The following is a 13,616-nucleotide window of genomic DNA, read 5'->3' as shown; positions in this document are numbered from 1 at the left end:
TTGCAATCTGCCGGGTTTGTGTCTCATCGAAATGGTGAAGTTGTCAACCACATTTGCCATTTCTTGGCTAGAAACTGAGTGGTTTCTATTGCTCATATATATAGGGAGACTAATTTGGTAGATGATGGCGTCAATTTGGCCTTTAGCCAAAAGTTGTTTTAAATGACATGCACTTATTCCTTTCTAGCATTTCTTCGCCACTTGGGTGAGATATTATCATTGAGAAATTATTTCCTCGCTTGATTTAATTTTTAGCTATTTCTTTTTCTTTTTTGTTGCTTTGTTTCTCGTTCGAAAGAAAGAACGGTATATAGAATTTAAATTTGAAGTTATTAAAATATCAACACCTTGAAATAGTTAAATCTTTTATTGTACCAAACTAATCCATATAAAGGAGGAATATGTTTACATTCTTGCTTCCTTTTCCTTGAATCCACGACAAGTACTATTACTTTTTCAAGTACAGTTTCTTTTACGTCCAAATGTATACCTCTAGTTAGCCTTACCAACTATTTGCCTTATAGTTTTATACCAACCCGAAAGAAACATATTAACAGTCCCTTTATTTTATTTTATTTTAAAAATGAAGAATTAACCCCCTGATAAGGGATTATAAAATAATGTGATTCTTACTCTTTCCATTTTTTGACTAAAACATTAAAAACTAATGTTGTTTGCTTGGTTGGTGCGTGGTCTCAACTCTTTATTCCCTCATTTGACCTTGAATTTGTACTGAAATTTCATTCTTTTTGGTTAAAGACTCCAGACGCAACATGTAATTACCTTGTAGATAGTCTGAATTCTTACACATCAATAATAGCTTTTGTTCCTAAAAAGGATTAAACAACTAGTAATCGTAGAGCATGAGTCAAAGAGTGGAATTGCCACATCAATAACCTTCCCCATGTAGTTATTATGTATGAATCACATATTAAATATGTCGGATGAATTCTACAACTCACATCTTTAACAAATATTTAAGTGTCAAGAATTTTTCACATAATTTGTGTAGTTTAACATATATTAACCTTTAAAGTAACATGACTGCATATTATCATCATTGAGTAGAACTTAAACTCTACACATGAACATAAACAAATAGCTAGGGCCTGCCGAAGTAGAGGTGGGAATTGGGAAAGTGACACTTAGAAGAACAAAATAATTAATCTTCTTTTTTTCTACCGTGAAATAAAAGACACTAAAAAAAAGTACTACTAACATATTTTCAAAGAAAAGAAATTTGTACTACTAAAAACTACATACTGTTCGAGAAGTCTTTAGTAATGTTGTTGATAGTACAAGATAAAAGGCATCTCTGGAAATGCTTAGTCTCAAAGCACAACATAAGAGGAATTTCATCAAATTTCCTAAGGCTTCCCTCTTTTATTGAGTGACTTGAAAGTATTAAATCTCCATGCACCAAACACGAAAATTGCTGTTTGTTTATTGCCTCATTCCCAGCTATATATACCCAATCCTGTTGCACTATATATCATATCATTGTAATTAAACCCTTAACATCTACAACTCATCAGCTTAATCTTCTTCGAGTTTAGTGTCCAATGGCTCCTTTGTCTCTCCACATAATCTTTTCTACAACCATATTTCTTCTTTTGTTAACAATCTCTCCGTCTAAAGCAACTCTTGAAGCTCATTACTATGATCAAACATGTCCTCAAGCCGAAGATATTATCTATCAAGTTGTTCGCAACGCTTCGTCTTATGATCCTAAAGTCCCAGCACGTCTTCTGAGGATGTTCTTCCATGATTGTTTCATTAGAGTACTACTCTCTCACCCTCTCTCTCTCTCTACATATATTGTGTCTTGTTTGCACATAATGCAAGTCAATATATTATCACGAACTGTTTTGTTAATGATTACAGGGATGTGATGCATCAGTTTTGTTGGACTCAACACCAGGAAACAAAGCAGAGAAAGATGGTCCTCCTAACATCTCTCTTAGAGCCTTCTACGTGATTGATGATGCCAAAACTAAGCTCGAAAAGGCTTGCCCAAGAACTGTTTCTTGTGCTGATATAGTTGCCATTGCAGCTAGAGACGTCGTGGCTATGGTAGGTAGTCCATCATCCTCTCAATTATATACGGTCAGACCTCTTTATAACAGCTAGTTATTCACTATAAAAGTCAAGTTTTTTATAAAACCTATATTAATACTATGTTATAATATATGTTCTCTACAACAACACTTCGTTATCTATATCTATATTATTATAATTAACGTAGCCTACCAAGTCTACAAAGTCGATTTTCTAATACTGAAGTAAATCCACGCTGAATGACATTGTAATATTCAATACCTTTGCCTAATATTAAAGGCCGAATTCAACTAAATTTTGCATATATTTACGTTTATTTAATAAACTTTTTCCTTTCCTTATTTTATTGAATTGAAACATATATATTCTTCTGGACCAGAAAACCCATATATTATTCTCATCTATCTAACCTATATTATTATTATTATTATCATTATTATTATTATTATTATTATTACTACTACTACTACTACTTTAAAAGTTGCTTGTTGTACTTTGTTCATATTCTTTAATAATAATCACTTTATAAAACTGGATGTTACGTGTTTCATAATTTGTAATGCAAGACATATTCATGCAAAGCACGAACATAGAGACTAGTATTATATTAAAAGCACGAAGCTCCTTAGCGAAATGTCATTTGCATTTTTTACCCTTTAAAATTAGAGTTCAGACTAGATAAATAGTCTTTTAATTATTATCCTAATATTTAGGAATAGTCATTTAATTATTTTCCTAATATTTAGGAATAATCATTTAATTATTTTTCTAATATTTGGGACTTTCAAATTAAATTAAATTGTCTATATTAAATCTCTTCTTATTCGAACTATTTAAAATTTTAAAATTAAGAAAGATTTATGAAAACTTTTCATATTTGAATTATATATATTAGGACCTTAAAATCAAAATAAATATATATTATATAGAAATATCACGTTAACATATAGTTTATTTTTTATATATAACATACGATTCGACTGATTTGGTAATTTGCCATCTTTTTGTCCCATGGTGTACCAAAATCCAAGGATAGCATGATTTTCGCTATGGGTATAAGTAGAAATTTCTTAGAAGATAAATTTCTTATGCTCAATTACTAGGTATATATAAAACAAGGAAATTCATGATCAATACAAGTAATCTTTGGCAGATGATGTTTTATATCCATACAAACCTCTATGAGAATTGATTTATCTCTTAATCAATTGAAACGTGGAAGAAGGCGCAAAAAAGAAAAATTTAAAAACATAACTAAGTGAATAGCACTATACAATGAATTGAATATAAAATTAATTGGTTATACTTTTATCACAAAGAATAAAACTCTCAAACCTAAAAGGAGTTCTAATAAAGGCTCAAAAGTTTCCGACTTTTGATCTTTTTGTGTTCCAATATCTGTTTTACAAACTATTGTGTTAAATAATTATAATAAAGAAGAATTTGATACACAAAATTTTGTTGATTTAGATTAGCGAATTATCCCGTGGGATTTTTTTACTATTTGAAAATAAATAGGTTTAATATTTAAAACCTGGGACTAACTAATATTAAGAATTTAAATTAACAAAAGCTAAAAGTTTTCTATTAATGTTGAGAACAAATAATTAGTCTTCATTTAATTCTTTTTCAAATTTATCATATAAGTAAATTATTTGTCAAATTGACAAAACTATTAAGGTACATAATTTTTTTTTGTAAGAAGAGCGTTGCCAGTTAAAAAATTCGAAACTAGAGTAAATCGATCATATTATAGTATCAAGAGTCAAATTGATAAAAATACAAATTTAAAATATAAGGATAAAGTAGTAAGATACAGTATATTATAAATGAGTTAGTAATTTTTCTTTGTTGCACTAAGTTTTATAGATAAAAACGTTCCTTTTTATATTAGATTGTTTATTATAAATATTAACTCAACATTGGTTAATTTTTAGACTTAACATTGTCATTATCAATTTTTTAGGAAGTATATGGCCAACCTTTTCATTCTGTAATCTCTAAATAACATAATTTTCATAAGGTATTCACACATAAGTCCTCATAAATCAAAATAAGACATAAGTAAACTTTTGCAGGACATGATTTCTTTATTTTTTGAGCCAGCTAACTTGAAAGAACATAACATTCATCATTTTTATTGTCTAATTATATTTACTTATATTTCACAAAAATTATATATTTATAGATATAGATTACACTCGCAAAGCGCGTACTCTAAGACTAGTTATTATAAAAAGCACGAATATTTCATGCTAAATGTCAACGGACTAAAATATTCCTAAAATATTAATCGACTTTTATACCATTAACTATTTATATTAATTTTGACAACAACTTATAAGGGAAGGACACAACCGGAAATAAAACACGTTAGGACGAAGAGTTGTAGTAGAATAAGGACTTAACAGTTGAAGAAATAGAATTATGAATGGAATAAGAAAAAGTAAATACTAAAATTAAATATTCTAAATTTTCATCTAGCTAAACAGGGAACAAATACGCTAGAATTGAAGGAAGTTAGCTCAATAGTATATAGTCAGATATTTTCAAAGTATTAAAATTAAAATAATTACTCTACAAAATTGATGAAAGTTTGTTAGTTTTTGTTTTGAATTCCAAGACGTGAAACATAAAGCTTCGATTAATTTGTTTTCTTAAAGCATTTTGAGTTTGGTACTTGAAATTAACAACGCATTGTTATTCAGAAGAATTTTTGTACATTTTATATTGTGTTTTCTTTTACAAATCCAATGTACTTTAACGGTTTTGTGTTCGATTTTATAGTTTTAAAAATCTGGTTTTGGTCATTTTTTTAAGTTTCGGACATTAATACTTTTAATTTTTTATTAATAAAATAACTATATTAATAATTATAAGCTAACATAATTGTATATCAAAGGAAGGATTAAAGGATCATATTAACAACGCACGATCAAAACTAAATCATGTAGAAGAAATTCAAATTTATTGGGATTCGATTTAAATTATTTTTCCCAGAGATAATTTTACGTTGAATAAAATCATAATGCATTAGGACTGTCTAATAGTATTTAATATTTTGAATTAAACTAGCTGGGCATTGCATTCCTTAAACTAAAGCTCTAATTCAGACTAATTTCACACAATATTGTTAAACAATGGTAAATTATCCACTCAATAACTCTAATTAATTTGCACAAGAATTCATAAATTTGATGGAACTTTCTGTAGTAAAGTTTGAACAACATGTCTAATCATTTAATTACTTTGTGGGGGGGGGGGGGGGACTCAATTTTAGGTTGATAGTTGACATCAAATATATGTGTTTTCGATGATCAGCCGCGGAAGGTGTTGGTGTTGGCAACTCTTCCGTCGACCCGAAAGATCATTTGGGTTAATATAAATCACAAAGAAATATCTCATTACGCTTTGAATTGACATATTAGTTTACTAACAATGGTAGTTAATTAGATGCATTAATTAATTCCATTATATTGCTCTAACAAATGATACTATTAGAATATATATATGCGATTGGAATTTTATTATCTTTTGTACAAACTATGTGATACTTAAAATATTCGTGCAACGCACGAGTATAGAGACTAGTATTATATTAAAAGCACGAAGACCCTTAGCGAAATGTCGTTCGCCTTTTTTACCCTTTAAAAATAGACTTTATATTAGACAAAATCGTAATTTAGTTATTTTCCTAAATTTTATGACTTTGAAATCACCTAAAATTTTGGTTATTAAAACTTTCCTTATTTAAATTACATAGAAAATCCCAATATTTAGGACATTCAAAAAATATTGTTTTGGGGAAATAGAATATTACCTAGGAGTATTAGGTATCTTTTCGTTCATTTGCTTATAGGGCACTTCGAATTCTAAGGGAAAGCTTCCGTAAATTATTACTATTAAATAAAAGTGAGAGGTTTATATTTAATATTTTTAAATTAGTGAATGTATATTTCAAATATTATTAAAAAAAGTAGTAAAATAAAAAATTATTCGAGTGGGGAAGGAGTTAAAAAATAATCTATATTTTATATATTATTATAAAAGTATGAAGCCCCAATGAAAAAATGAAATAATTTCCTTTTAATAGTTAGAACAAATAATTAAGTCTTTGGATTAATTACTCTTTCAATTCAATTTATATAAAATCTTTTATTTTTCGAGATTCAAACTACCAAAATTTTAAAATATTTTTTTCATCATATTGGCACGAGAAGAATTGCAACCTATAGTGCTTCTTGTATAGTTTTTGTATCTTTAAATTACAACTTTAAAATATCGAGTTTATCCAATCCAATTTAGCTTCAAAGATTATTCAATTAACTCTCAAAAAGTAAAAAGGAGAGAGTAATTAGCAAAATAATTCAATTTAATTCTTTTTTAAAATCATCATATAAGTAAAAAAAATTAAATTGATAAAAGTCTTAAGATACATAAATTTATTTCTATAGGAAGAGTATTGATGGTGAAAAAAAATAAAAATAAAAAGTAGAGCAAAATTGATTATGTTTTAGTTTTAATTTGTTTTTTTATTAGACCTAATAAAATTAATAGTAATTTTCATAAGACATGCACATATGTCCTAAGAAATTACAATAACGTATATATGAGACATAACTTTTTTATTTATTGAACTAGATAAATTAGATTAATATTTATATTTTTAGGAGCTTAGATTTTTTTCGTTAATTTTGTTCAATAACTCAAATAAATTATTTAATATAGTGAACTAATTTTTAAAAATTATATATTTATGACATAGGATACACACGCAAAGCGCTTATCCTAAGACTAATAACAATCAAAAATATCCGGAACAAATTAAGTTGTTATAGAGAGGTTTGACTGTATAACTAAAGGAGTTAATTTATATATACTGACAATGTAAATATTTTTACACGATCAATGTACTTTAATATGTTATATATAGCCTGTATCAGCCTTATATTCAAGATTACTGATGGTGCATTTTTCCAACCAAGCTCATAACTATTTCACGTTTGACAATTTTGTAGTCTGGAGGTCCACATTGGAACGTACTAATAGGAAGGAAAGATGGGAGAATATCAAGGGCAAATGAAACAATTAACTTACCAGCTCCATCATTCAACACGAGCCAACTGATTCAGAGCTTTGCCAAAAGGGGATTGGGAGTGAAAGATTTGGTTGCTCTCTCTGGTGGACACACACTTGGATTTTCACACTGCTCTTCTTTTGAAGCCAGGCTTCGTAACTTCAGCTCAGTGCATGACACTGATCCCAGCTTGAATGCAGTGTTTGCAGAGAGCCTAAAGAAGAACTGCCCGAAACCAAATAGAGATAGCAATGCAGGACAGTTGTTGGACACAACTTCATCAGTGTTCGACAACAACTATTACAAGCAAATTGTTGCAGGCAAAGGTGTTTTTGCATCAGACCAGAGTTTGCTGAATGACTATAGGACTGGTTGGATTGTTAAAGCATTTGCCAATGACCAATCTTCCTTCTTCTGGGAGTTCGCGGCTTCAATGGTCAAGCTTGGAAATGTTGGTGTTCAAGAAAATGATGAAGTTAGACTCAACTGCAGAGCTGTTAACTGAGAAACCGGCCTTACATTTGTTGTGTGTGTTTGAAAATGAGTGTTTTTTGGACCCTTGTTTGTTTGTTTGTTTGCTTGCTTTTCATGGTTAATAATTCTCTCAATTGTGAGGCTTAATGCAGAGGTAGCACAGGAAGAATAACTTCATTATCTCTCCTTTTGGTTGTATTGAATAAACATGAACTAACTTCTTTTCAAAAACTCTCATCAAAATTGAATTATATTACTACTAGTTCGTAGGTAGAGAAGGGGTAGGGTGGAAGTCTCCAGAAATGAAGGTATTCCACCTACAAATACTAGTTTCTCCTGAAGAATCTCAATAGATTAAAATACAGACATCAATTATAATCTCTAATTAACAGTAACAGACCAGTAAGAAGCAACCAACTCAGCTACCTCCAAAAATAAAAATACAAAAGTAAAAAATTCCATACATCCTAAATTTTGCTTTTAAATATTATTACACTAAGAAAGTAATCTTTTCACCAGCGCATACTCGCGAAAGATTCAGTATCTGAGCCATGTTTGAAGTTTCCTTTTTTTCCCCTTTTGAAAGATAGGTACGTAGTATTTAAGCAAAGTGTTTTTCCCACAGTAATACAAAAAGTATCATTAAAATTCTTTATAGGCTTATGCCACAATCCACAATATTATTGCAGAATACAGCAATACAGCAGAGGTTCCACTTAAGAATGAAGTTACAGTTAGAAGGTGAATTACAAAAAGACAGATTTTCCACACATTAAACTCGAGAAGAAGCAGATAAAGTATATGACTCGTCAACATTTTGGCATTTGTTCAAGCAAATACAACATCAGATCGTAAAACATATTTGATACCCTTAGTGACATTCCGAGCTTCATGCAACATACATTTATCCCCATGAATGTGAACAAGAGCCATTCCTTCAGTTGGAGGTACCTGTATAGAGTATAAATAGCATAACAAAATCAGATAACTTATTCAAGAAAATCATGTCATTGTCCTTTAGTTGATGCCAGACTATGCAATATAATAGTATAAGTAGCATGAGAAAATCATGATTGATTGCTTATCTAATATGGAGGAATTGAAATATGAACAGAATGTGATAACAATCCCGATATAAGTATTACATACATATATGTGTGAAGGGGAATCGGGAATGAGAACATTAAAGAGAGAGTGGGAGTTGGCGCATTGCTGAAAAGGGAAGGAATGGTACCTCAGCAACCAAAGCATTTCTTGGACCATAAAAGACAGTCTCCCCTCCAACAAGGGTCTCAGACAAAGAATCCTGAGATTCTTTATCATCTTTGGTTTTAGATTTGGAACCACCGCTTAAATATATTAACAAAGTGTAGTGTGTGCGCTTCCCTTCTCCAATGTCAACACTTTCATCAATATGCCGTCCAAATCTCTGGCCAGCCTTGTACCTGGCGAGCAACAACAGTTATTGAAGAGGATCAAACATTTGTTATATTGTCCATCTTAACATGTATTCTGGAAAAAGGAAATGAGAAACACAATGGTTGCAAAGGCCATTACATTAGAGGGATATACAAGAGGATTTATCTTCTTCTTCTTCTTCTTCTTTTTGTTTTGAACTGGATATAATAGGATTTATCATTTTACATGGGCAAAGCTTTGAAGCATGTTTTAGTAGTTTTTATTTAGTTATATGTTCTATTTTCAGTTTACAAGGTTCTTTTTTGAAGTAAGGTATTACAATCCAATAAAATAGCACCAAGGGGCTGCAGAATAAGTACAGGTACAAAACTCCAGTCTATATTATAATTCAGGGATCTGAGTCAGCTAACATGATGCAAGTTTATAATTAGTTACATCTAGGTTATTCAAGGAACAACTTAGCCCTCTACCTCCCTGAACAATGGAAAAAGACAAAGAGCCGTCTTGGATTTGAAGATCATGACTTACCCACAAACAAAACATCACTATTGCAGCTGTTGTCCCTCTCCTAAACTCAGGTGACAATTCAATATACCATCCTTCCAAAGTACAGCACCTTTTCTTTTTCAATTTGAGAAGAGTAACACTAAAAAAAATTCCAATCTATATTATGTTTACTTGTATAGTTTTAGATAGTTTAATAATGTCATAGCCAAGAATTATAATTAATTGCAATACAACATATTAATCAAACAATTCAGATTGCTGCTCGTACAATTTAAACTAGACGTGGGCAATCTATCTCTAACATGAAAACTTATAGTAATAAACATGAAATTTTCTAAGGATATTATCAAACAAGTCAAACCTATAGTATACAAAAGAATATGAAACTTATTGCACTATGTTAAGACATCATTAAGCAATAGAGAACTAAAGTATATAATTCAATAGCTAAGATAAAGGGAGAAGTGCCATAAAGTCCTTTTCTTCCTCACTGGCACAACATCAGCACACCAACCTCTTCCTATTTTTTTTCTTTCTTCCATTATGCCCCAATAGCCCCCCCCCCCCCCCCCAAAGCAACTTCCTATTGTTAATTTTACCATCCCTCTTCTCTTTCTTCCGTTTTCCTTATTATTTTCTTCTATTTTCCAATATCCACTCTCAAATGCCATGTATTTCATTTCAGCTGCCCAACGTTTTCCTCATTTTTTTTTTTTAGTAGCGGCGACGCCAACTTTCTGTTACGGGCGGGGGGAGGAAGAGAAACCTTAAGTTGTATTTTGTGGTATCCTAAGATTTTTTTCTGGCACAGTAGAGTATATATACCACAAGGTTTGTTCCTTCATTTTATTCCTATCTAGCATAGATTTACTGTACTGCTTGTTTGAAAAGATAAAATTGGTTGTAACTTGTGAGTTCAAAAACTGTTTTGGAATCAAGAGTGCTTACTATTTACTTCTTTGCTTCTGTAAGCTTTAAATAATCACCTATTTGTTGACTACCTCACAACCCTTCAAAGCAAGTAACTATCAGCACCTTACCCAGAAAACCCTGAAAAATCAGCCCTCAATTGGATTATTCTGCTGTCTTGTAGGTTGTAGATCCATTCTCTCGTCTACATGGTCGATTATAACCTATTCAATCTCGTCACTGTTTATCAACCTTAATAAAGCTTAAATATGCCAATTTTTTTTATTAAATTAAACATGTTTTACTACTCAGCATGGCAAAAGATCACAGATTGTTGTATCTAAGTCGGTAATTGACATAGTATGCCATAATAATAGAGCAGTTTTATGACGAAAAGACACCAAACCTGTAAAATCTAATATTAGGGTTCAACCCAATAGCAACTCTGCCTCGAATTTTTAAGTCCGAAAATAATCTGTTCAGTCCAGATCTCCATATTGCATCTGCGAGATCAGGATCATGCATGGATACACGATCATTGTCTCTATAAGCTTCGCCGTATGCAGGACCAAGGCTTCCTTGGTGTACAAACCCAAGTGACTCAGCAGCTTTGACAAAAGCCTTTGATTCAGCTGGAGTAAAGAAATTCTGAACCTGAATACCTTAAGCAAATAAAGGAAGTATTAGAAGCAGATAAGTCAAGAATAGCACTTAAACACCAAGCTAAGAACTTGACAAAACATCATGACTTCAAGCAAAGATAGCAATTCTTATTTCCTAATGTGATAGCAAAAAAGGTCCAGTTTGATTGTTGCCTAATAGGCGAGTTGGATGATTTTATCCATGACTAAATCCATGATATTATTCAGTTTCTCTGTTTTAATAATCACATCAAGAAGAAGTCGTAATTGAATCTCATAAGGGATGTGTTTTTATGTTTTCATTTTGATTGAACATGGTGAAACTTGGCATGAGATGATTTAAATGGAGTAACGTGGTCAGTGAGGATTCACAGAGCCAACCATCAACTTGTTTGGAATTGAGGCGTAGTTGTTGTTGTGGATATGGTGACCTATCAAAATTGAATTTCTTAGAGTAGAGAAGAACAAGGAGGGGGGATTCTTCACCAGAAAAACGCTCCCTCCATCTCAATTTATTTGATAAGATTTCTTATTTGGATGTCTAGCAAATATGGAATCTTCAATTTCAACTGAAGTCTTACAAGTGAAGCACACCAATATCTCTCAACAATTTAAGAGACCTTTTAGATTCACTTATAACATTCTATAATCTATACCAATTTCTGTAGATAAGCAATCTTACTCTTTATTTCTTTCACCTTACCATGAACATCCTTGTTTCAACAAAGGATTGGTAGAAACTCATCATCAGTATAGCAAAACCAACAACATTTATCGGAAGAATGAACCAATCTTTAATGTGAACATGTAATAATAAATTGCACTTGATTTAAGCTTTACTCATAATATTTGCACCACAAAAACTTCCATTGTCTTGAAATAACAAGTGATTTACTGAGGAAACATCCACTTCTAATTGCTAATTCAACAAAAGGAGCAAAAGCATGATGCTCAAATTACTCTTTGTCAATTGTTGAAGACATAACTAAATAAATAAATTTTGTATTTTCATTTATTTACATGTTACCTTTTCAAAAATCTAATAATTAAGTTAATAAAAGTATGCATTATTCTTGTAAGAAAAAGTATGCATTCTCTACAACTTAAACTTTTAGATTAGATGATGACACACTTCAACATGGTCCAGACAAAGGTTCTGGTTTCGAGTCTCACCATCACTCGTTATCAAAAAGAATTTCTACTATGCTTGGCCCATGAAGAAGAACAAGCCCCGCAAATGAGAGGCGTGTTTAATCCATAATTAAGTAAATAAAGGTGTGCATCTCTCTAATATCTTAGGATTTTAGATGAACTGGACTCACACTTCAACATCAATAAAACAAAGTGTCAAACAAATGCATGTACTAAGGCAGCAAAATCTCAAGTTATACACTTAAATGTTTCAATTGTAAATTTGTAAAAACAACGAGTTTCCAGATTTGCTCAACTTTGATTTCATTCTTTAAAATAATGTTTAAGTTTGATATTTTCATTAAAAGCTGAACCAAGAATTAGCTCATTTAAAACAGGATCACCAAAGCTATTTGAATTGATAACCTATCTACTTCCTCATATCTATTTTGAAAGACAATTATGAGGCTCATGAACACTTTTTTTTTCGGGAGGGGGGGGGGGGGGGTAAACGAAGAACAATTTTTTGTGCAAAAGCGGAAAGAGGGGAAGAATTCATACAGTAATAAGATCGTTATCTTTGAGGCGATTGAGGTGAAGATTAAACTTGAGTTTGATTGATGGCCACCCTGTTCCCTTTTCCTTTTTCTTGCCATCCTTATTCCTCCTTTCTGCCATTTTTCTCTTCGTTCAACTTTTTCTCTTTTCCCTGCCTCTATATGTGTGACCTGTGAAATATGATATTTTTGTGGGTAAACGATCAACTATGACATGGTAATTCATTACAAAATTGGCCAATTGATAGAATATTACTAATATTAGTCAAATTAGCCAATTAGCTATTTGTAGCAAAAAAATATCAAATTTTTACTTTGTTTTGAGTGGGTATTATTAGAATAGATTGGCACAATTTAAGGAGCTTGAATCTCAGTTTTGGGATGATTTGGTGAAGTTTTGAGGTGGTTTGAATTGAAAATTCGGTAAAAAATGAACATGAGAAAAATGATATGTGTATTACACTGTGTATCATTTATGTATCACATATGCATCATATTTGTATCTATTGTGTATCACATGTATATTTATGTATACATGTGTGTGAGATACATGTGTGATACATGTTTGATACATGTGTCGCAGAAGACTTTTTTGAACTCGATTTAATTATGAATTTTGATACAAAACCAGTCCAAATCACTTCCAATTTTTCTCAAATTTTGAATATTGACTTATCTATATATTTTCAATGAATTTCAACTATACTAATTGAAAAAGTTCCTTTTTTGTTTAGATTTTTGGAATATTGTATATAGTTTTTGTATTTCATCACTTTATTTGTTACTTCATCCATAAAATTTCCTTTCCGACTTGTATATAGTGTTGCTAATCACACTTAAAAA

General features: G+C 30.9%; 2 protein-coding genes across 2 annotated transcripts; one reads left to right on the top strand and one right to left on the bottom strand.

The window, feature by feature from the left end:
- The first annotated feature begins 1,491 nt into the window (after positions 1-1,491).
- On the top strand, positions 1,492-7,840 carry LOC104219525 (peroxidase 66). Its single transcript, XM_009770218.2, has 3 exons — positions 1,492-1,781; positions 1,885-2,073; positions 7,077-7,840. The coding sequence occupies exons 1-3, from the start codon at positions 1,563-1,565 to the stop codon at positions 7,638-7,640; spliced, it is 972 nt and encodes a 323-aa protein (XP_009768520.1). The 5' UTR covers positions 1,492-1,562; the 3' UTR covers positions 7,641-7,840.
- A 406-nt stretch (positions 7,841-8,246) lies between these two features.
- On the bottom strand, positions 8,247-12,959 carry LOC104219526 (uncharacterized). Its single transcript, XM_009770219.2, has 4 exons — positions 12,778-12,959; positions 10,851-11,098; positions 8,844-9,054; positions 8,247-8,560 (listed from the first exon to the last, which is right to left on the bottom strand). The coding sequence occupies exons 1-4, from the start codon at positions 12,892-12,894 to the stop codon at positions 8,438-8,440; spliced, it is 699 nt and encodes a 232-aa protein (XP_009768521.2). The 5' UTR covers positions 12,895-12,959; the 3' UTR covers positions 8,247-8,437.
- Positions 12,960-13,616: the final 657 nt, after the last annotated feature.

The sequence above is a fragment of the Nicotiana sylvestris genome, chromosome 3 (assembly GCF_000393655.2).
Source record: "Nicotiana sylvestris chromosome 3, ASM39365v2, whole genome shotgun sequence".
NCBI classification, from domain to species: domain Eukaryota; kingdom Viridiplantae; phylum Streptophyta; class Magnoliopsida; order Solanales; family Solanaceae; genus Nicotiana; species Nicotiana sylvestris.
The sequence above is the reverse complement of the archived record's forward strand: the minus strand, read 5'-3'. Positions and strand labels throughout refer to the sequence as shown.

Bases quoted from the DNA above. Each gene is read 5' to 3' on its own strand.
- LOC104219525 (XM_009770218.2), top strand. From the start codon at position 1,563: ATGGCTCCTTTGTCTCTCCACATAATCTTTTCTACAACCATATTTCTT. The intron at 1,782-1,884 runs GTACTACTCTCT...TAATGATTACAG, and splicing joins TCCATGATTGTTTCATTAGA to GGATGTGATGCATCAGTTTT. The intron at 2,074-7,076 runs GTAGGTAGTCCA...ACAATTTTGTAG, and splicing joins CTAGAGACGTCGTGGCTATG to TCTGGAGGTCCACATTGGAA.
- LOC104219526 (XM_009770219.2), bottom strand. From the start codon at position 12,894: ATGGCAGAAAGGAGGAATAAGGATGGCAAGAAAAAGGAAAAGGGAACA. The intron at 9,055-10,850 runs GTTTGGTGTCTT...GTTGCTCGCCAG, and splicing joins CCTAATATTAGATTTTACAG to GTACAAGGCTGGCCAGAGAT. The intron at 8,561-8,843 runs GTACCATTCCTT...TACTCTATACAG, and splicing joins GAAATGCTTTGGTTGCTGAG to GTACCTCCAACTGAAGGAAT.